Below are 24057 nucleotides of genomic sequence, written 5' to 3' on the forward strand. Positions count from 1 at the left end.
GAGCTGGTGATACTCTACCAAAGTAACACATGATATCTTTGAAACTGAAAACAGTTTGATACTATCAATATTGAAAGTATGAAAGTAAGGTCAGAGTTCTAAACGTTATAAAGTTACATAGCTTGAGGCTTAGAAATCAGTATTCTCTGTTGCATGTTTAACAAAGAAGGTATTCTCTGTGTGGTTTAGGCAATTATACAGTTGCTGAAGAGTAGGGTTCATTTTTTTTTTCTTTTTTAGTACAACACTTCAAGAACTTATGTTTGGCTAGAACACTTTTATTCCAAGAGCGTAAATACATTGTTTTGGGCTACATATGTTTGACCCTTCAGCAGAAGCAGTAATCTTGGAAAAGCAGATAGGCTTTGCTCCATGAGCAATTGGAAATACAAGTTGTATAAATATAAAGAGGGTGACTTTCTCGTAAAAATCTCAAAACTCTGTTTGCTTTGGTCTTGTCTTGCATAACTTAAGAGTTTTCATTCTGGAAATATAAGTTAAACTGGCAGATTTACACAATCACCAGTTGTGTCTCGTATTGTTAAAATCCAGATGATGCACTAACTCTGGATTAATTTTTGCTGCATGCTGGCTATGTGTGATGAAGGTCTGTTTCTTTTTCTTCCTTTATTGCTTCTGAGACTTAAGAAAAATCTTATCTTGCAAATCCTACGCTGTGTACTTCCAGATTGTCACATTTAAATCATAGTATGAAATATTAGTTAACTGTTTTCTTTCATATTTTCAGGACAAGGAGGGCTTGCCAGCTGCTGTTGAAGAGGCTGTCACCAGGCAACTCTGCTGTCTCGGAATATAAATACAAAGAGGCAGGAGAGAAACGAATTCAGTATTCATGGCCTGAGCACTTGAGACATATCTCTATTAAATTTATAGAGTGGTGAAAAGGTTACTGGAAAAAAATACACTGATAAACACAAATCAATTTTAAAAATTATTAAAAACAAAAAAAAGCCTACTTAAAGTAGGTGTTCCTATTCAACTTCTACATTTAAACTCTTTTGTAAATTATTACAGGCAGCCTGTAAAGTGTTTCAAAACAATTTGTATTTAATTTTGGTAGGCAGGATTTCTTGAACGTTGAAGTAGGATGTTACCTAATTGTATTTTTTGCAAGTTTGAGCTGATGTATAATTTGCTGACTGAAATTGCAGGGGGAAAAAGAATTAAAAATGTGATCCATTCAAAATTTACTCCTTGCAGGCCTCCTGGAGTTTGGCTTAGATTTCCAGTAGTACCAAATTTCTGGGTTGGTTGAAGAACAGATGGTTATGAAGAGAAATAACCCCTTAAGTGCATAGTAAAGCAAACTCAAAAGATTCATCAGCCGTGCTTTAATGTGGACTTTAGGTATCACCAAAGTAATTAACCGTTGCATATAAAAGATCTGAAGACGTCGAATGAAGATGGGAGAAACATGTAACAACACTTGAAATAAGTACTTTTTTGTCTTCTGTTTTTGTTCTCTGTTATTTTAGCTTTAACTCTGTCCCATGCATTTTTATAGTTCTAGCTTTAGTTATATCAATATCATCAGTTTAAAAATTAATCTGGACTGAGAGTGAATAATTTGGAGTTTTCTGATCACTGGCAACGTCTTAACGCTTTCTAACATCTCTTTATTCTTGCAGTTTAGAATGCTAGTAGAAGAGAAATTAACCTCTACTGTTGTGCAACTGATTTTTTTTAAAAAGTAATTTCTTGATGGATGAAACAAAAGGAGTTAAGGATTTAATATAGAGGTAATTTCCCAACTGTATTTCATGTATTGAACAGTCTGTGCTTGCAACACAGCTGTTTCACAGCTTCTGTTAAAAGAATTGGTAACGCTTTGATTAAACCTAGTACCATAGCATGTGAGAATCCAAGACAGTGAATAATAGCAGTTGAAGATGGAACACGTTACCTTACAAAAGTGTCTAACTGGTCTGACGTGCAACTTTTCCAGTGTCCTTTTACGTATAATTTATCAGTTCTTGACTCTGATACATGCATTTTCTTAAATCCATTGCTTCTTGATCTGCTCGTATTACACCTTAATGCTCTGAAATGGAAGAGCTGATCTGGTTCCGTGGGCAAGAAATGACCGACTTGCTACTACGGAAGGGGTTTGAAATAAAACAGAAATTGAATGGACTCCTGAGGTCTTGTGGTTATGTTTGCGTTAACATTCAGATCACAACTAACTTCAGTGGTTGTGTTTTGGGTGTGGTTAACTTTGGTTAAGTTGTAGCCTGCTTTATTTTGGAAGGAGTTTTAAAATGTATATATATATATAAAAGATATTGCTGAACACTGCCTAGGAAAGTTTTGCTCCTCATTGCCCCTCTGGCTCTTGATGTGTTAATAATATAAAAACAATTATGGAAATCATAGTGATTTGCTTAATCTGTTCTGGTTTTCTCTCTTCCTTCCTGTTTCCTATGATGTATATTTTATGTTGCCTTTGCTCTCAGTCTTTCCCGCTTTTGGATCGTTTTGCTGAACTCTGAACAGCATTTTTGTGTGTGAGTTGCAAACCTTATATTCTGTTTCTAGGTTAAACTGTTGTGAAAAGCATTTTCATGTTACCAGTGAGGTCTTGGGCGCTTGCAGGGCGGACTTCCAAATGTAATGTTCTGTTAAGAGGGAGAGGTGAACTTGCAAGTCTGTTTTTTATGGTGTTAATGTCAGTGGACTCATTTGACCAGCAGCTGATGTATGTAGTACTCGCTGATTCACTCAACTGGTGATTGTACATCATTCACAAAAATTTCAGTAACTGGGAGCGATAGGTCAGGGTCCGGTTATCTTTGCCTAACTTGTCACAAGGATGCGGACTATATCCTAGAAATTGAATGTTTGTTTGAAATGGGATCTGCTAGGTGAATAGTTTCATTGCATGCTGTTCTCATGTGGGTTGTATTTTTGAATATTGAACCTGCTGTGTGTGCTTACTGTGCATATTGATATTTCGGAGTAACTTCAGTTGCATGCATTGTGGTGCTGGCAGGTTGTTTTTTTGTGTTGTTGTGTTTGTTTGTTTTTTTTTTAAATACAGTTTGTAAGCTATTATAGAATTTTCTATTACATTTTGGTTTTCTGACTGGTACACTTCTAGAATAAGAATACGTTAAGTAGAAAAGATTGAAGTCTTAAAGCTTCACATACAGAAAAATGTAATTTTTATTCCATATGTGTTTTGTGCCAGAACTCGTTCTGAGGTTTCTTGTCTGTCTTCTTGTGTGTGGTTTTTTTTTATCCCCCACATTTTCTTCACTATCACCCCCCTACCCCAGGCCTTTTTCCCTCCTCCCCCTCTTCCCCTACTCTGAGATGTTTTTTGCATATTAACTCTGCAGCAGTTTAGGGGCAAGCAGAAGTGTTTGACTGCACTGAATACTGGACATCAAGGAGTTTGCAGAGGTTTGGAAAGAAGTTTACCTTACTTTTTAGTTGTGCTGCATAAGTATGATCGTGTGTAATGGGTGTTGAAATTAGAGTTGCTCTGAATGGAATTCCATTTCATTTTAGAGGGATTGCAGTTATAAAAACCTTAAAGAAGTGAATTAGTTAAATAATTTAGTTAGGGAGGAAAATGACGTAATTTTCACTGTATTTTTCACTTTGGGATTAGTGTATCTGAACGATTTGTAGCCAGTATGGATTAAATTGGCTGACTTTTGTCAGAAGAAACAAGTTAGTGTGTATTGGGTTTGTGTGGTTAACTCAGGGAAGGATTTTCTGATAATTTTTTTAATAACTTCCCTGGTTTTATAATTTCCATACACTTCAAATACAAACCCATTTGAGTTGCACTATTTTTAGTAGTAATTAAGCATGCCTCTTTTAAAAGCAAAACTCTTCACTTCATGATGTAAGAAAAGTTGGGAGTAAAAGAGCAGCATAGTTACGCTAATATGCCAGTGTAGCATGTTCCCATCCTGTCATCTGGAAAATTAAATCAGGTTACAGCATGGATTAACATCTAGACTTGTGAGGAGGGGAAGGTACTGTCTTAAATGCCATGAAATTGAACAATGGGATTATACAGTTCACAGCTAATTTCATTATTCTTCTGAATTTGTCATTTTGTTGAACAAGATTCTGTAGGGAGAGGCAGTAATAGGTTTTAGAACTTGGAAACATTCACATATGTAATAAAATCTTACCAATAGTAACTTGAATATGGTTGAGTAATCAATACAGTGTTGTACATAAAGTTCATGGATGTGAAGTAGAATCTCTGCTAGTAGAGGGAAGAGCTAAATGTGTTTGCCATGAAAACTGTATTCACCTGGTGTGGGATCAATGGTTTCTGCTGTCCATTTGTTGGTACTCTACAAATGCATGGCGAGGAATCAAAATGCTGCTGTGACAGTGCAGAGAAGTTTCTGTTCTATCACTGAGAAATAGCAGTGTCTTTTCTTACCTCTTTTCAAAAAATATGTTCAGTTACAAAAGTTTCACATATTGTTCACATGAGAATTGATTCAGTAGTTTCTCCAAAAAGCTCCTCTTAAAATAGTTGCAAAGGAAACTGCTTCAAAAATAACCAGGTGATCTGTTTTGTGTGTGCTTTCCCTAACTGGCCCTCCCCAGAAGAGGGTGTCTGTTGTGGGTAATAAGGGCTAGTGGATCTCCAGGTCTTTGGCCAACCTAGATTTTATGGGCAACAGCCACTTGGTATGAAGCTATATGCTCTGGGAAGAGCACTCACCTGATGTGAATCGGGTTGGTAAGGGAACCGACTCTGACTTCAGTGAAATCACTCATTGGTCTTAGGAAATTCATATGACATGCCATTGGTTTAAAAGCTTTTTGAAACTTTTTTTTTTTTTTTGAAACCTGAGTGTAAACATTAGGAATACAATTAAGTTGATTTTTTTCTTAGTACCAACAGCTTTAATTTAAGTGTGTGATGTATATGTATTTCATTGCTCTTGCAGCCGTACAAGAAGGGGAGGTTACAGATAAACGGTGTGTATTAGCTTTGATTTGGAATGGTATTGTTTGTATACTGTCTGCTTTGCACTTGTAACATACAGTTTCTGGTGCTGTATTTCAGCATATTATTAATATTAATATACAGTTACTTTCCAGAGAAGTTTGTCAGCACTTGCTTTAGGCAGAAACTGTGAAGATCTTGTAATCTTTTGTGAGTTTAAATTACAAAATCAGATGTAATGAAAGATAAACAGGAGATGTTAAGTTACCATCAACATACAAGTTCAACCTGTAGCACAACTTGAGTTCATGTCTTGGGGGTTGGGAAGAGTTCAGTTTGAGAAACAGCTCCATAATTCCTGTGACTTTTCTCTTTCTCTTGTTAACTTTCACTGTTCATTGTTTTGCAATGTCTCCTTTTGCTGGCTTCAGCGGAGCTTTTAATGCTTTATAACTTTATAGATGGCTGGTGCAGTGGAAATCTTCAGGCTCTGTACTTCACGGTAGCTATGTAAGAGATTGATGAGGATTTCAGTCTGTCTCTTCCCTTGTTCCGATGTCAGCAAATACATTCCACTCTCCTGATCTTGAAAAAAGCGTTTTACATGTGTTTACTTTGCCTATGGAGTATTAAAGTAGAAAAATATTGGAGCATCATTTCATTAGAAAGCCTGTTACGTACCTAGAGTAACTGTGTTCGCTGTGTTTTGAGTCGCAAAGGGTTTTCTTACCGTCTGGAGACGCAATGGAGCTACATCTCATTCTGTTTGCATGCAGTGTGCAAATCAAGTAATGTTTTCCAAATAAAGATACTGAAAGTTTAGTAAATATTCCCAGACCATTTAAAATGGACACAGTTAATTCCCAGGCACAATATTAAATGTAAAAACTCGAGGACATGCAAGCATGTGGCTGCCAGGCATAGTTTAAAGGTGGTTACCTTTGCTGTAGGGTTCCAAGTTACATGGATTAGCCACTCTGATGCTGTTGTGAGATGTAATCAAAAGCAGACTGTATACAAACTGGATATCCCACTGTCTTAGCAGGCACGTGACACCCATCGCAGTTCCACAGGGTGCTTTGCTCATCCAGCTGAGTACGTATTGCTGTTATTTCCATTGAAATTGGTGGATAAGAAATTAAGTTAATTTCATGCATTTCATGCATTGTGAATGAAATTAAATTTTTTCTCATATATACAGTTGGTTGACACGGGAAGTTTTTATTTCTAATAAAGACAACTTGTGAATGTATCATAGCACGGTGGCATCTATTTTTTGGATGGGAATGTAATCGTAGACTGTGTGCTTTGAGAACATGTTCATCTTGAACCTGTAGAAACTGACTCAAGTGGGGATTCTAATCACACTTGCATCTTTTCTAGATCAATGTGGTAATGCTCAGTCTGGTGTGTGAAATAATAATGTCTACGTGAGGAGATCAGTTCACCAAAGCCCAGGTTCAGATGTTCTCAGTTGCTTAGTCTTGAAAACAACCATAACTACTGCAGTTGCTTGAAGTCTGCACAGCAAGCTTCCAAGAAACTTTCTTCTGTCTTTTTACTGAGCCTTGCAGAGGTTATATTTTACTGTCTAATTTTAAAGAGGTAGAAATAATTTATCCTTTAGGATACAGATCAATAGACAAGTAAAAGTGGAATGGTGCTAGTTAAGAGAGACAGAAAAGACTGTGTAATAGTAAAGTAAAAATTGTGTTACAGTCAGTAAGCTACCATATGGAAAAGTTGAGAAACTCCCCATTTTGTGTCACTGAATTGCTTAGAAAGCCCATTTCAATAAGATCTATTACCGATGGTTTTGTGGGGGTTTGGGTCATCTTACCTGCATATAGATTTAAGAATTTTCAAACTAAGGCTTTAAAAGGTGATCCTTTGCTTTCTGTTTCTACTTTGTTGTGTTAATACAGAAGGGTTTGCTCATATGCATATGTAAAAATTGATATATTGTGTATGTAATTGTATGCATGTAATGGTGAAATGGTAAAAGTAAGCATTCTGATTGTCTGGAAAAAGTTAAGCTAAAAACTGTATTAATGTGCAATCTTGCTGTATTTCTAATGTAAAAAGAATGGACCTTAATAAAAAGTTTTCATCTGCTAGCAATTGAATCACCAATCAACTAGTTCGTTACTAAAGTGAACTACTTTGACAATGAGGAATCTAGGGTGGGGCTATTCTGAAATAAGTGGATGGTGTATGTGCCATAAAAATCACTCTTCCCCTCAAGCCTTAGCTACGGTGTGGTGTAGCAGTAATTCAGCAGTGGAGATTGTGTTTGTCACTCCCTACATAATGATCACAGTTTGTGGAAACAGTCTGTTAACAGTGTGTCCAGTGAGCCAAGCCTCTTCCAGCCCAACCGTCTGATTGCACAAAGGGTGGACACTGCACAGGACACCCGTTGATTTTTTTCTATGCCTTACACTTTATTATGAACTCTTGTGTGATTGTTGTGTGGTTTGCGTTTTGGTTTTCGTAATTAAAAAATTTCTTTGTAGAATGGAAACTGGCCTTCTCAGCCATATTCCTGTGAGAAATGGATGGCTTTGAAGCGTTCTGTTTTAAATAGGTTGTCATATAAATACTTTCAATCATGATATTTTGTTGTTCTATGAACATCTCTAATTAAATTTAAGATAACTTCTCAGGGAATACTACCATATTATTTATTCTGATGAGCCAAAGGAATAGGGATGTTGGATCAGTCTTGAATGTGTGCTAATCTGAAGCATTTAACGTTTCTTTTCCTGAGGGTTACATTAATTGCCTGTTCAAAATTCTGGATAAACATTTTTGTTTTCTAGGGAGCATACCTTAACATTAAAGAAAGTAATTTTGAGAGGTCTATCAATGTGGTGTCTGTAGCTGGCAAAACTAGTTATCTGATTAAAAACAACCTAAGTGTATTTGATAACGATTTTCTGGTGACAAGGGCAGTTGGCAAATTGCAGCCAGAAAGATACCGCGTAAGGGAACAACAGCCTAAAGTTCAGTGTAGCACGAGGACATAGAAAATAATTTTTCTATAAGTGTGTATTTACGTGTAGATGTGTGTGTACATGCATGTGTAGTACACACAGATATTTATGCTTTCATGTGCTTTGTGTGTGTATGTTTTATATACAGTTTTTGTCTTTCTGGAGGAGGGTAAAGGGAGAGCCTTGAAAAGTCCTTCCCTGCTCTTATCAACATAGCAGCCTCAGCTGCCCTCCTTGGATCCCCTGCCAGGGTTGCTATCATCTTCTGATCAAATATTAATGTGTGATTCTCTGCTTGCTCACTAATCCAAAGCCAATTAATATTATCTGTCAATTATTTACAGATCCTGAGGTGCGGAGGCAATTCCCAGAGGACTACAGTGACCAGGTTTGGAATGCGTAATTAATTTTTTACATGACAAAATTTATTTCAGGGTTGTTCAACATATTATTGCTGCTCTTTTTACTGAAAGAGATAAATGCATTCTTAGAAAGAAAAAGAAGCTGTAATTAGGAGCAGAAGGATGAAAACACTTTCACATTTAATGCAGAAAATGGAAGAATTTTGGATCTCGTAAGATTGTTTCACAATCTAGTTTTTACAAGCGAACACGAGAGCAGGAAGGAAAATTGATTAATAAATTTCACTTTTTGCCTTTAGGTGCCACAGCCTGCAGTTCATTTGGCAGTCCTCACTTCATTGTCTGAAAGGTTTATAGCTATATTTAACTGGGCACCTGGCACTACAGTACATTTTTTAAATTCTTGCCTGATCATGCAGTCTCCAGTCTGTTTCAAAAAGATGGCATAAAAATATAAGTGTGCAGGTAGAACACACAGGTATTTATCATTTAGTTTCTACACAGATTGAACCTGGAATTTTTCACAGGATCTCTGTCTGACTTTGAAATTAACAACTTCGAGTTACCTGGTATTTTACTATGTCTCATGAGAAGTGGATTGGGGCAGGGGTCAGAGGTTAGGGAGGGGGGATTATGACTGTGGTGTCTATAAGTACTACTGGAGTTCATGCGCTGTTGCTGTTTGTCAGCATTTAGGGTAACTGCTGCCTCTGGGTTGTGAGTGCAAGCTGATTTCTTGCACCTTTATTTCTGGGAAGTGCTGAAGTTATGGCACTGTATAACTATTTAATATAACAATAAATTTTGCCTCAATGAGTCTCTGATATTGAGCTAGGGTCAGCAGAGCTGTTGTATTTCAGATCCTTTCCTTCTAATTATGCTTTCATGTAATATGAAATTTTGTGGCCTTTAGACTAATGCGTTTAACAAATTGTTAGATGTGATCGCTCATCAGGACCAGAATGAATGTTTTCATGTTTGGCTGTAATCACTCTATGCAATGGGACCTTGACGAGGGCTTCTGGGTGCTTTCGTAGTAGTAGTAGTAGTAATAACATTTTTTTTTCACAGCAGCTGTTCAACCTGACTGCTCTTCACTGTAGTTTATTATTGGGACTTTCTTTCCACATGAAGTATAGCATGCAACTACATTTGCTGGGGGACTGCATCCTTACTGCCACTGTTGGTCTGTAATTTGTGAATACATAGATCCCTAAGATTCTGTTTACAGGATAAACTAACTGCTTTTCAGCACCTTGGAGCGGATCAGGTTAGTCATCTGTGAACTGATGTCCTTCCGAGCTGGTACAGTCAATTGTGTCCATGATCCAGGTGTTACAGGAGAGTCTTGCACATAGAATTTACTTTATAAAAATTATACTTCTCCCACAAATAATTAGACTTGTATAATATTGCTATGAATATGCAAGACTGAATCAAACTCAGAGGAGTCACAGGTTCATATATAATTCTTAAGATGTTCACCCAGTTATAGTCAGAATTTCCGATCTCTGATGTCAGACTCCACAAAAGACACAGTAGTGCGTTTGTGTGTTTGTGGGGATGGGATGGATTTTTAAATCATCAAATATTTTGCCCGAACTTTTAGGGAAAGCGAAAGAAAGGAGGCAAAACCAACTCAGGGTAGATTTTAAAACCAATTTCTCTCTTGATGCACGGAAAGAACATTTTCTGTGTTAATAGTAGCTATGCATTCGTTAAGAAGAGAATATGTCCGGAGTTGACAGATTTAGATTTGAAAAATTACTTGTGAATATTCAAGTAAGCCAGAGGGAAAAATAACATAGAAAGGAAGAGCTATATCCATGTTTTTCCTGATTAATCTAGAGCTCTGAGAAATGTATGGGCTGGAAATCAGTCAAGTAGGTTTATTTCTTAAAACTACTCCTGGTTTATTGTTTTTTGGAAGAAGAAACATTTCAGAAGCACTAAGTCGCTGAAGGTAAAGGTACACACTACGAAACCCTCAATTTTTGTGCATGCAAAGGAGAGATGTGATATGCATGTTAGTGCAGACTGAAATTGTTTCTAGCAATCAAACATTTATGATTTAATCCAGAAGGAATATTTGAGTTAAATCAACACAAGGTAAAGCACTTATTAGTAAGAAAAAAAAGGAAAAAAACACCTCAAGTTTTTTTATTCATCTAAACTATCAGTGCTTGTTTTTACATACACTGTATTTCCCATGTACCAGCACATCTGATCAGAGACCCTCGCTGCTGCTAGATGTTTTATTCTGTGTGTTCTTTGTACCTTACAGTAAAAGAATCTGTCACAAATTATTGTGCCTCGCTGCTTTAGAAACTGAGAAAAAAGGGAGGTTAGATTGACATCTGTGACTGAATAATGATGACCAGCCTTTTGGCTCCCCTTGAGCCACAAAGCTAGCATTGCCTTTAGAGAGGAAAAAGGAGTAAGAAGAAAGGGGAGGGATAAAAGAGAGTTACAAATCTGTGGTCCCGGAGATGTATTACTGTTGGGCCAGTTGTCTGCGTGGTATGATAATCCATTTTGATCTTCTGTCTTAATTGTCTGCTAAAGACAAATGGGCAGTAAAAGTTCATCAGTTTCATCTTTTGCTTCTCATTTAGAGACAGAATAAATGATCCATCGCTACAGAAGAAACCTTTCTTTCTGACACGGAAGTAATGCAGACCCAACACGTTTTATTAAAATATTTCTCCCTCATTATTTCAGTCCTCTCAGCTCTGATAGATCTCACTGTTTCATGAAAAATGTAATCTGAAATGTAAATAAGGGTTTTGATACAAAGTAAGGAAGTAATGAGCAGGCTAGCCACATTGCAGGATTTTTGATTGTAATTACTGACAATGTGAATTCTGCGTGTCCTGATTTTTTCCCCTCAAGTTGTCTTTGACACGTTCAGACCACAATGACATCTATGGTTTAAATCTGTTAAATAACTGTATAACAGAATATTTTATAGAAAATGTCATAGACAAGGTATCTTAGGAGCCTTACTAAGGAAAGAAAATGCTAATGATTGCTCCAGGCCACTTGAAATGGTTAAAACTGGGGGGCTTTTTTTGAATGTCAGGAGGGGGCTTGAGATAAATTTTTAAACATAAGAGCATATGAACTTGTTGGGGTGTATAATAGCTTTTAAGAATAGAATGTTTGTTTATGTATTTGTGGTTGTAAATAACATGAAGTACAGAAATTGTTGGCATTATAAGCAACAGTTTTTCAGTACTAGCTTTTTACCAATGGTCTTAGAATTGAAAACAGATGAGAACTCTTAGTTATTCTGTATAAAATACAGTCACTATAGGTAGCAGTATCCTTTAAAAAAAAAAAGTCAACAGCCTAGCAGAAAAATACTTAGTATACTACTATGTTTTCTGGTTTGAGTTCCTAATAAAGCTATAGTAATGAAGTTCATTTTTTTATAGATGAAATCCTGTGCTATTGGAATATCATAAATATCAAACTGTGGCCAGGTCACTGTACCCTTATCACCACATGAATTTTGTCTGTCTACTATTTTGAAGATTAATCGCAAAATTAATAGCTATCTTGGCCTAACTAACTTTAATACAAGGAAGTTTGTTGCAAAGATACAAACTATCAGAAAGAATGTTTCAGCAAACAGTTGATGTACAAATATATAAAAGTAGAAAACAGTCAGTCAATGGAAGGTGTAGCAGTAGCAGAAGTGACACAATTTTGTAAAATGCAATATACTTTTAAAATGGCTTTTTTGAGTAGTGCATCATTGGGTTCCTTGCTTTTTTAATCTTTATAGCTCATCTAGAAGGGAAAGAAAAAATTATGTGGTGATAATTCCCATTTGTGAGTTGACTTTTCTATAATTTGACAATTTGACTTGTCTATAATTTGATGAACTATTGTATAGATGGGTTAATTACTACAAGAATGACTGAGGTATGCATGTTTGCAAGCTGGTACTTATGCAGATTGCTACTTCTATTCTGCTGGTAATTTTTCTTTCCACTGGCATTGAAACAGAGTTTGTAATGAAACCAACAATCTTTATACATTTATAGAAACTATAAAACTTTTATGGCAGTCTTTATATAGAAACTAATGGTCCTTCTTGTATGAAGTCTGTGAGCATTGTAGAAGCATTGCACATAGGGAAAAATAAAAAGCACCTTTCTTTGTGTCATGTAAGAGTTGTGTGACTGGAAAGTATTTACACAGTGCTGGCCATAAATGGAGCATAGACCCCCCCAATCTTGGAAAATCGGTGTGCACTAAGAGGACTTAATTACTTGAACAGGAATGATTATAATCCAGTTTGATACTTCTGAGTTGCACAAAGTATTCTTGGCATGAAGTTTTTGCCTTACAGATTGCATGCACTGCATGATAAAACCTGTCTTAAGAGTAATTTAAAAGAAGAGCTATCATTTTAAAAGTAGATGGAGAAGTTGGATTGGAAAGGTTGAGTAATGAGTCATTTAGAAAACCTAGAGAAGTGGTTATAGTGTTCTGAAAGCCACTGTAGTAAAACCAAGGCAGTGTAAATAGTAAATATATGAAGTATATGATACTCATTTCTGAAGCATTTGATACTCTCAGCTTGTATAGACTTGTCATACTGCATTCATACAGCGAGTCTTTTTAAGTGAAAGCCTGATAAACCTTAATGTAGTATAGTTACAAACATTTTCCTTGCACAGTAATTAACTGCCAATTAATCTTTTGAAGGAGCCCAAGAGGTGACTTGATTGTGGCCTGAGAGGACCTGAGATAGTGTTGGACTCTAAAGTCTGTGCATGAAAGCCATGGCAAAAGCCAGTGGCCAGGAGTTAGAAAAAAGAATTCTGAGTAGAAACAGAGGAATAATTGGATTCAAGTGTGAGGAAGTGTAGTTCAAGCCACTTTCTAAACAGTTTGTTTTGTGTAAAATTTGAGTCAATATTGGAAGTTCAAGAAACAATTTGGTTTCACCACAGATCATTCAACTGAGTGCAAATATTACTGGATACAGTTGTATGGCCTTTGTTATACAAGAGGTCAGACTAGATGATCATAATGGTCCCTTCTGGCCTTAAAAATCTGTGAATACATGAATAATTTAAAACCTGTCCTGCCAGCCCTTATTCGTTGAGGTAGTCATATTGAAATCCTGTGGGACTACTTGTGTGAGCAAAGGTTGTGGGATCAGGCCTGAAGTGAGTAATCATTATCACTTATGTTTAAATTTATTGATAAAACTATAAAATATTCACTTAAAGTAAAGGTGGGTTTCTTTAAAATGGGAGATGCTTATGCAGTATTGTTCTACTTTGGTTCGTTAAGCCCGTCATTATCAAAATAGTTTAGAAAGTTCTCTTGTTTCTATCTTCTGAACAATTCTGTGCTGGTGCTGTAGATCAATTGGTAAGCAATTTCAAAAATACTGTTTAAAAACTTGTAATATGTAGGAAGTATCTTTTTTTTTTTTTTGTTTAAAAATAAAATTCAAGTGTTGAACAATATGGTGGGTACAGGCGTATTAAAATGGTTGTCAATGGATGTTACGGTCTTCCTTGCTGTGACTGGTTGTGTCGGTGTACAGGAATACCGGGAAGTGCGATCCTTTGCAAACAGTAGAACTTGTTCTGAAACATGATTAAAATAAGTATCAGCAGGTAAGTGGTGTCGTCAAGGTTAGAGTTAAGAATCAACCTCAGATATGCCATGTCTTTATATTAGCAGTCATAAAGTGATTAAACAGTTTCTCAGTTATTAGAGATCACTTTTAAATCAAGAGTTTAGTGGGATGATTTAGCTGTCTAGCTTAAAAACCTGAATTGCTGATGACTAAGACTATTTTTGAGACCATACTACTACACAAGCATTGATAATACTCTGTCTTGCAGGTTTTTTTTTCCCCTTAATATCTCTTGCTTCTTTAATGTAGCTGTACTATTTTAACGAAAGTAAGGGGAACATTTGTTTTGTAGCCCCTAATACAGTCATTAATGCTTCAAAGTTTCCTGAACATGTGGAAGAGGAAACGGTTCATTGGATTCTTGCTCTTGCAATGTGTCTGGCCAGTTGCAGGTGTATTTACACCCCAGTGTATAAATGCATGAAAAAAATGTTATAAAGAAGCTGAAGCTTCACTGAAAGTGCTGTAAAGACAAAAAGCAAGTGAGAAGTAAAAGTATATTTTTTTATTTGCAGAGCATCCTGTGGCGTTTAAAAGAGCATCAAATCAGACAAAACAGTTTGTGCTTTGTTATTTAGCTGGAGCGTCTTGAGTTCTTGTAGCCAGTTAAGTTTCCAAGTTCAGTCATCTTTGCACATATTCACTCTCTTCTCTTCGAGTAAAAACCATTTTCTGCAATTAATTGATGGTTTCAGAGCTTTCAGGTTTTTGATCACTATTCTCTCTATATTCTTTCAATTGGAAATGGAAAAGTTGTTAAAATACTGATAAATGTGAAAAGCTGTATCCTCTTATAACCTTCAGTTGTCTAAGGTGATCACTGACTCCATGTCACCTCTGCAGCGTTTTATGTTAGAGAAGTTCTTCTTTCCCTGGGGGCACTGGTGTCCTCATCAGAGATCATTATTTTCTCCTTCCTTCTGTAAAGAGTTCTCAAATAGGTATGATGTGAATGCAAGCCTGAGAAACAGGTACTCTTGAATTTCAAAACCTGGTCAGCTGTTGCCCTCTTTGGGATAGCTGTTTAGTTCTGGTGTGTTTCCTCACCTGCAGAAGCAGAGAGTACCTGTGTGACAGAGTTGTTAAGTAACTTTGTTAGCGCCTAACTTTAAAGCTCTTCTGCAGCAACATGTTCTCTCCAGCAGTAAGGAGGATCTTGGTCATAGCAATTAGAAGACTTTTGTGAGAAGGCAAATCCAGGAATTCAGTTTCTGGTATTTGATAAGGCTGTGCCAGGCATATCCAGGGCATTTCTCTTAGCAGCCGTGTTTAATTTTCAGGTAGCAGTTCTACAAGTGTTCTTCTGTTTTCTTTTAAGCACAATAGCATGTTGAAACTGTTTTTTCTCATTAATTCTCAGGAATTATGTATTTTGCTCAGTGGCTGGTTAGGATTCCCAGCCTGTAGCTTATTTCCTCCTAAGGATGTCACTAATGGAGAATTTATGATATGGAATGAATAACTGAATTCAGTATTCGCTCTAATATTCTCTTTGGTAACCAGTGCAGGAAGAAATTGGAGTCTAATGTTATTCTCTCACACTTCTAATGCTTTGAATTTCTGTAAAAGGTCTTGTCAGTGAAATGGCTTAATTTTACAGTGAGGGATGGTAGAATTTCTGTAATGTGGAAATGGCAGAAAAGTGATACTGAAGTCCTTCTATGCACAAAGGCAGAGGAGTTGTTGGTGGCAAATTCTTGCCTTTGCTCCTTAACTGTAAAATTCTGCTGTTGTATTTATTGAAACAGTTTTCAACATTGCAAGTTTCTTCACATCCTTTTTCTTGAGCAAAGGACAGGAGATTTTTTTTAATGATATTTGCTATTCATTGAACTGAGGGTTTGTTTGGTGGTTTGTTTGTTTTTTTTTGTGCTGGTTGTTTGTTTGTGACATCCTAGCAATTAATTTTTCCTTTGAGTTTCCTGTATTGTGCCTGGATGCTGCAGAATTGTATATGAATATTTGCACCCAGGTAGAAGAGATTACAGTCTTCAGAACCCAAAACTGTTTGGGTTTTTTTTGTGAAAAATTAGTCTCCTGGTGGGGTTGAACTACAATGCAGATTTGTAAAGGTGTAACATAGTTACATGGGCGGGATTTGATTTTAGGTTTTAATTTAGGTTTGGAGCTCTGGCCCTTCTCTTTTAACGTATTATATTTGTGTGAATGAATTCCTATGGTTTACATTATCTGATTATAGTAAAGATCAATTCTGGCCTGATCTTGTGAGTATGACTGAAAATCTAATTGGAATAGTTCTGTCACAATAGTCTCCTATGATCATAAAGTTTGTATTTGATAAACAGAGCTCATTTTCAGATATTCTAGCAGGTATTGTTTTAAAGTATTTACTTGCATGTATTTTTACAAAGGTTGGGCAGTGGATGGTGCAGAAGCGATTAACAAAGCATGGTCTTGCTCCTTTATGTAAACAGGGTATTTCTTTTGTGAACATGTCTTGTTAACTATCCGTTGCGGACCTTTATTGGTGCTTCTTGAATAATTTGTTTAAACTGTGCAGTACAGATTCCTTATTTTAGCACTAAGACTTACAAAGGCTTCTTTTAGCAGCCTTTAATTTTGTACTTATGTATGTGACATAGCCTGTGGCTGTGATCTCTGCTGTGAATCTGCAGTTGTTTTGGGATGAAAGAAGAAGGCAGCTGGAAACTCAGTAGCTACATCTAGCTGTCTACCTAGAGAAGGCCTTGATTTCAAGTTTATCTAAACAAGCTCGACTAATCCCAACTATCTAGGGGGATCCACTGTCAAAACAAGCAGCATGGCCCTAAGGCAAACACAACCATACAGAAATGAAGGCTGGGACTTCCAATACTCCAGTGACTGCATACTGGAGGCTTTTTTTCCTGAAAGAGAGTAAGAGAGGTAGCATTTGCATAATGCCTTTTCATTGGAAACTTTTGGAAAGCTGACAGAGGTCCAGCTTATAGCTCTGTAGTCACAATACAGAGTCTATAGGAGAATCCTTGAATGACCTAACCATATTGAAAGAAAAAATGAAAGCATCGAAGTATAGCCAAGTGAGTGTGGAAAAGAGGGCTGCTGCATTGTCTAACATCTGCTCTACTTCTCGTTAGTTTTGTTCTTTGGTATTCTATGTGGACTTTGGAGAAACCTAAGACAGCCTAACATGAATCCTATAATCTTCCTTCTGAATATTTATGTAGTGTGCCAGCCTCTAAGCTGTCCTTTGCATCTTCCTACTTCCCCCTCATTTTCATGCTCTCAAATGAGGCCAACATTTCAAAAGCTAAATAAATGTTTGTGAATGTTTATAAAAGATTTGCATAAATTTGTCCTTGTTTGACAAAGCTCACTTTTTTCTTATGCCAGTTCTGAAATTTTTTAAAGGTTTCAGTGCTTGTCTTGACAACAAAGTCCTGCCTCAGAGAACAATGATTGCTGATTAAGTGGGTATGCAGTTTTAGCTGAATAGAACGTTTGAGACCACGTCTAAAAGGGCCAGTCATCTTAAGCCAGAATGATAATATTTAACAAATGTTAACCAAAGTATGTATTTAAAGCTCTGTTTTTGGTGCGATATACCTGGGCAATTGACTTATGGTGTGAGAAGTATGTGATTATCTTTGCACAGCTAATAGTTCTCACCTAATTTTCATAAATGTGGAAGCGAGAATATTACTCATTTTTAGTCACTAAATATTTAAAATACATTTAATTCAATTAGTATTCTAGCTTTCTGATATTGACAGTTCCTATATTCACCAATTGATTGATGTTTATGCACATAATGGGACCTAATTTTTTTATGCTTGTTTGTGTAATTTTTAAATTCTTTGTGATTTAAGACCGGAACATTTATTCTTACCAGAGTAGCTGTAGTTTTGATTTTTTTTTAATTTTTTGCATGTTACATAAAATGCATTTGTCTTAGAATAAAACCAAATCTTAATTTTATTGAAGGGGTTTTAAAGGCATTTATTGTGGAGATCTCTTTGAAAAACTGCTTAAATATTTAGTTCAGCTTTACTTTCAGGTTTATTTCTACTGGAAAAAAAGTAATAGTCGTTTCTGTTCTTTTGTTCTATTAGTTGAGAGGTTGAAGTTGTCATTAAGGCAAAAACTAGAGCTACTTCTCTGACACAGTTTTTATCACATCTGCTAGGCCTGTGTCCCAGGAGGAGCTGTGCAGAGCAGTGAATTCAGCATAGGCCCATTATCTACTGTTTTCGCGTGTGTTGTAAAAGGAGTGAGACCTCAGGGAGGCTTGGAGCCTCCTCCCGTGTAATGTCCAAATCAGATTTGAAGGACTGGTGGCAGGAAAGCTTTGGCCTTGGGGTGTGAATTCTAAGAAACAGAGTCACAATTAGGTTTAAAAAATTCAGGGATTTTGAGCTTTATCTTGAAATATGTTTTTAGTAATGCAAGTAGAAAAGTTGCCCATCTGTGCACATATTTTGTACGTTTAAAATATTTAAATGATAGCAAGCCTCAATATGCTTAGGAAATGTTATTTATCTCGCGCTCTTCCTGTTACCCGGATTGTGTGTGTGTGTTGGGTTTTTTGTTTGTTTTTAAAAAATAGCATTTTTCCCAGAACAATTGGTTACCTTCACTGCAATGATGTTATTTCGTACTGGGCGCTGTTCCCCTCTGCCCGGCGTACAGGAAGAGGTGACTTTTGTAGAAGAAAAACCCTACCCTAATTCAAGCTTTGTAATTGCTCAAAAAGAGGTAGTGGGGTTTAGAACACCAAGCAAATGGGTGAAGTATTGCTAGAAAGTTGTATTACAATACTAGTAGAATTTAAGAAGTAGGGGTAAACCTAAATGAAGGTAAATTAAATTAATGGTATTAAACAAATTGTGCTTCTGATTTTTTGGGGGTAGAACATTCTTTTAAAGAACTTATTAAAGTTAATTCTTAAAATAATTTGACCACTATAAAAATCAGTAACGTTCAGTACTTCTATGAGATGTAAAAACATTTTATGATAAAATCAATGCAAGATGAAATTTTACATAAATATTTTAAATGAGCAATGATTTTTTAAAAAAGAATCTGTGTTGTATCAGTTTTTTTAAAAAATAGGAAAAATTTAAAATCTAGAGAAATCTTGTTTTTAAGTTTATTGTTCTTTGCTTTCTCTGCTTTGTAGTCTTGTAAAATGTCAGCTTTTTGTTGTGGCTGTGTGACACTGGCCTCAGCATGTGGGATATTTTCTTTTTAATTTGAGAATTAGTTTTATAAGCTGCTTGAATTGGAAAGCTTCTCCTGATTTTGAACTACATAATTACATGGCATTTGTTAATTGATAAGAATAATCTGTAATGATACCTGTAGGAAAGTTTGATGTAAGATAATATAAACTGACACTAATAGTAAATGCAAATTAAAGTTTAAATTTTCAAAACAGAAGATATACTGATCCCTGTTTGTTACTCAGAGCTGTGCTCGGGTTAGTGGTTGAGGGTTTTCTGTGTTTATTTCATTTATAGTCTTGAAATAAAATTTTGAAACATGCCTACATTTTCCCATCCATTGTAAATAGTTGCTTTGAAAAACATTTAAAGTAGTTATCAAAACTTGTTACTGAGGTGCTTATTATTGTGCAGAGAGATGTTCCCTTTCCTGGGAAAATATACAGGAGCTTCTGACCAACCCTGCGTAGCTAACAGAATTTATGGTGTTCTAGACTGTTTTGTACTTTTTCTTTCACCACCCTGTTGTTTATAAGCATTTGTTGTCAGGTTTAAGGTGGTTATTTGGGTGCACTGACAACTTTTTTGAATTCTTAAACCTGTTGTTCCATTGCACTGGATCATTTAATTAATTGTTAGCTTAAAATTGTTCAAATAGATGAATAAAATATAAGAGCAGTTTACAGTTTTGTGGCTATAAGGTAGGTTAAAGTACAACCCAAATTTCAAAATAAATGGATAATGTTTTGTTTCAGTTAATGTCTTAGGACTCTTTTATGCTATATTAACATTTCTGTAATGTTTAAATTTTGTGTTGCTTCTGAGCAGAAACAAAACTGTCTGTGGTTGCTCGTTGGTCAAGTTGGGATCCCGTTATCTGTTCTTACTCCCCTGGATCCTGTAAGGCTGGCTGTCATTGTTCTCGTCTCAACCCTCATTGCTCTCCAGTTTCTCCTCCTTCCTCCATCAGTCTGTTGATGTGTTCTTGAAACTCTCCTGGTGTCCCTCCCTGTGAAGAGGATGGATTTCATGCTTGTTTCGTGGATTCGGGTGGTATTTCAAGCTGGATAAGATGAAAACTCTGTTTCCACCCTCTCTGTTTAGTGTTTCACTTACAGCGGCCTCACCTATACTTCACCTCTGGTTTAAGATCAAAGAAATAAAACAGCATTCATCTTTTTCATCACTGAGTCATCTCTTCTCTCTGTGGAAAATTAATCCTATTTGCAGTTCTCCATTCTCCTGTAGTATTTGGGTTGTCCTTCTGTAACAATGTCTGTACTTTCTGAAATATGGTTGTGGAGTTTTTGGCTTGGTTTTTTGGTTTGGTTTTCTTTTTTCCCCCACAATCCACAGCTGAAGGTCTTGTCTCTACCCTGTGTAATCTTTTCAACTTCATCCTTTTTTTCCACAGGTTTCCCAATAGGCCTCCAAATACAGGTCCCTGACCTGTTGGGTTTGGTGCTGTACTGTTTCCCTTCTCTGACTCACATTAATATTTGAGTCTCTGGCCTTAATCATTCATCATTTTTCACGGGTCTCTCCCTGTACTTTTATTTCTTTTCTCCCCAACTTCTCCATACAATTCTCATTCCCCTTTTGATGTCTGTTGTATCGTGTGTCTTTCTAGGAGAAGGTTGTTCACAGCAGCCCGCTGTTCTTGCCGTAGCCCATCCGTTTGCGTGTCACTTTACCAGTGCAGTTATTTAACTGTCGCTGCAGCACGGGATATTTGTTACCAGTATTCATTTGAACAAGAGAAATAAAGCTATCCTGTATGTTTAAGAGGCTCTGAAGGTGTTCCATTGACTTGGAAGCAAGAGCATACGGTGAAAGCTTTAAAAAGAAAAAAGTCTTGAGTTAAGGTACAGCTTGCATGTTAAATTCACCAGTGAATATGCAAAATTTTTCATCAATGTTGAGCTTGCTTTACTATTTCATCTCAATATATAGATGATTCGGGACATAAGCCAAGTATGTATTGGGTGTATTTAACAACCTGGCTTGCCATGGCTTTGAAAGTGTCTCTCGTGTGTGTGTAGGAAATGCTTTTAGAGACTGCCTCACCTTCATAAATTGCTGTGTGACACAAAAGGGCTGAACACTCTATTCCTGCCTCATTTATTTTGAAAACTTTGCTACTGAAACCAAACTTAATCAATGAGCTCTGTGTTGTTTCCGATAAGTTATGTACTGGCTTTATTGATTGGGAAGGATTTTAGAAAACCCATGTGGGGTTTGTAATGTCAGCAGTGTTTTGATTATGAAAAGAGCTGGAACCTTGGGACAGGGAACCAGGTGGTGTATGTCCTAAAGCCACCGGTGACGTGGCTGGGCTGAATCCCTCCAGGGACACAGTTCATGCCCTGCACTTTAACTGTGGTGACTGGCTGCTATAGATGCACTTTTTGCTCATTAAAATGTTAAAAATCAAACTGCATGTAAAAAGATTTGTGAAAATATAAACTTGGGGATTGATCCAGAAAACTGGCACGTGATACCCTAGAGACGCTGGTTTCAGCTACTGGGTAATTTACGCTTATCAGCTGTGTGTCCTGGATTGTTTTGGGGCTTTTTCTTCTCTTTTTTTTTTTTTTTAGGGGATTTTGCTTTAGAGGCATTTATGTAGGTTTTTCTTTAAGAAAATAGGCATAGGGGAATACAGTAAGAAAACAGGGTATTGATACTACCTCTGTGTTTCATGTCAGGTAAAAACATAAAAAGGATTATAAGATGCTGACATGGAGTAATTCTAGGCTTGGTTTTGTTGTGGTTTTTGTTTGAAATCGTAAAGAAATGATGATTTTTCTAGGCTGTAAGTAACCACCCACCTAAAGAGGTCTGGAAGGAAGTTGTGTATTATGTAGGCATGGCTAGTCTTTCAAACTGAGCAGTATTTAAAGGGGGGGGAGCATTATTTTTATAGTAATGAGCTTGCAACTTAAGTAAAAATTGAATAGTTCTCCAGTAATTATATTTCTGTCATGCAAAAAATCAGCAGTTTTTTTGATTAAAAACTAATTCTGTATGTCATTTTAATCTATTTTTTAATTGTTAAAATTTAAAAATGCGTCTGTGGTTAATCTGCACTGGTCTCAATTTTTCAGTTGTAAATGAAGGCAGATAAGTATTGTTGTATAATGAGTGGCAAATCATGTCCAATACCATTATAAAAGCCATGTAATCATTTCACTGGAAAATCTTTCTTTAAAAAAGAAGGTGATGTATAGTGGTACAGATTCAATATATTGCCTCTTTAAGTGAGAGTTTCATTTGCTGTGTTTAGGAAGCTATAAATATCAAGAAAAAAGTGCAAAGTTCTGAGTAATACACTTATCCTACAATACCACAATGCTGGTGAGATGCTGAAGTGTTTTATTATGTGAATGTTTTTACTTGCAATTACAGTGGTTATTTAAATCATCAGAATAATGAAGAGAATATATTCTGCCATTTTGAGGTGACTGATGACTTGTTATCTTTTAACACTTTTATTTCAGAATTCCGTACAGCAGGTACATGGCTTTGTTTCGGGGGGGTTTGGTAGGGGTTTTTTTTTGTTTGGTTGGTTGTTGGGATTTTTTTTGTGGTTTTTTTTTGTTTGGTTGGTTGTTGGGGTTTTTTTTGTGTTTTTTTTTTGGTTTGGTTTGGTTTGGTTTGGGTTTTTTTACATTTTGTGCATTAAGATTTCAGTCGCGGATAAAGGACAACTGTGTAATAGTTAAATTTTGTCAAGATGTAGTTTTTGTGCGCAAGCAGAGTTGTTCAGCAGACAGTTGATCCTTGTGGAGTTCAAAGCGGTTCTGCACAAGGGTGAACCCGATGATGTTAACGAGGCCTTTACTATCAAGGCATTATTTTATATAAAAATACATATTTCTGCAGAGTTTATTCTGAAACTGTATAGCTCCTTTCCAAGTTTCCCGCTGAAGTGGAAAGGAGGATACTGCTTCGCTTTACATGGCATTCTTCAATAGACCTTTTCTTGTTCTTTAAAAACAGGAGGTTGTTAAATAATCTATCAATAAACTGTCAAAAAGTCAAAGTTTCCATATCTGTTTCTGCCTGAACTCTTAAGAACTTGCCACATTTTCGTTGTCAAGAAACCTCCAAAGAGTTGTCTGTGAGCCGTTGAGCCTGAAACCATTGCTAAGAATGGGATGTGCTGATGTGAATTATGTAGGAGGAACATGTTCTTGCAAGGGAGTCAATATGTTTTCTGCTTCATTGAATAGGTTATTAGATTGATGTAGTTTATTTGTTGAATGATGGCGTTGGTTTTAGAAATAAATGAAGCGAGAAGCATCAATTTAGTTATTGATGATAATTTATTGCTATTGGTCAGAAAAGTGTTGAATGTATCAGAGGGTTTGTTGTTCAGTCGGGGTTGTCTTGTTTCAGCTGAAAGCAGAAATATAGTTTACATTTCAGGTCCTGAAATATTTAACTGTGAAGGAGAATGAACAATGAAATGGCTCATAGTAAAGGTCTGCAAACTGGGTAGAACTTTATGGTGGGTTGTGGATTATAGAATTCAAATTTTGAATATTATAGAACAGTATATTGTAAATTAATTACTTTTGTCTGTGAACTCAACTGTTTTGAGACTCAACGTGTTTCTGGTTTTGCCTCTTTAATGACTGTATTTGTTTGAAGTTGTAAAGTTGAAAATTATTAATTTCTCTGCTGATCATGTCTTTAGTTTTTCATATTCATGCTTTTTATTTGAGATCATGCAAAGGCTATACTTAAAAGTTTCTCTGTTTCTGGTGCTGTTTTGCAACTTTTAGAAAGTGGTTTCTAGGTTAAACAATTTATTTTGATTTTAATGCACGCTATTTTAATCGGTCTTTTAACACTCAGATTTTCTTTCTAATAGCAGTAAGCAGCGTTAAACATTCCT

At 36.2% G+C, this 24057-nt stretch overlaps 1 protein-coding gene across 1 annotated transcript in view; it reads left to right on the forward strand.

Annotated features, from left to right (window-relative positions):
- The window catches only part of LOC104465487 (DENN domain-containing protein 1A-like), a gene marked incomplete at both ends in the record, with an annotated part of 84054 nt that overhangs the window by 16270 nt on the left and 43727 nt on the right, over positions 1–24057 (forward strand). Inside the window, one exon of the mRNA XM_010078543.1 lies at positions 8286–8329. Within this exon, the coding sequence (XP_010076845.1) occupies positions 8286–8329 (44 nt within the window). The remainder of the gene's footprint in view (positions 1–8285; positions 8330–24057) is intronic.

Source organism: Pterocles gutturalis, unplaced genomic scaffold, assembly GCF_000699245.1.
Source record: "Pterocles gutturalis isolate BGI_N339 unplaced genomic scaffold, ASM69924v1 scaffold5753, whole genome shotgun sequence".
NCBI lineage: Eukaryota > Metazoa > Chordata > Aves > Pterocliformes > Pteroclidae > Pterocles > Pterocles gutturalis.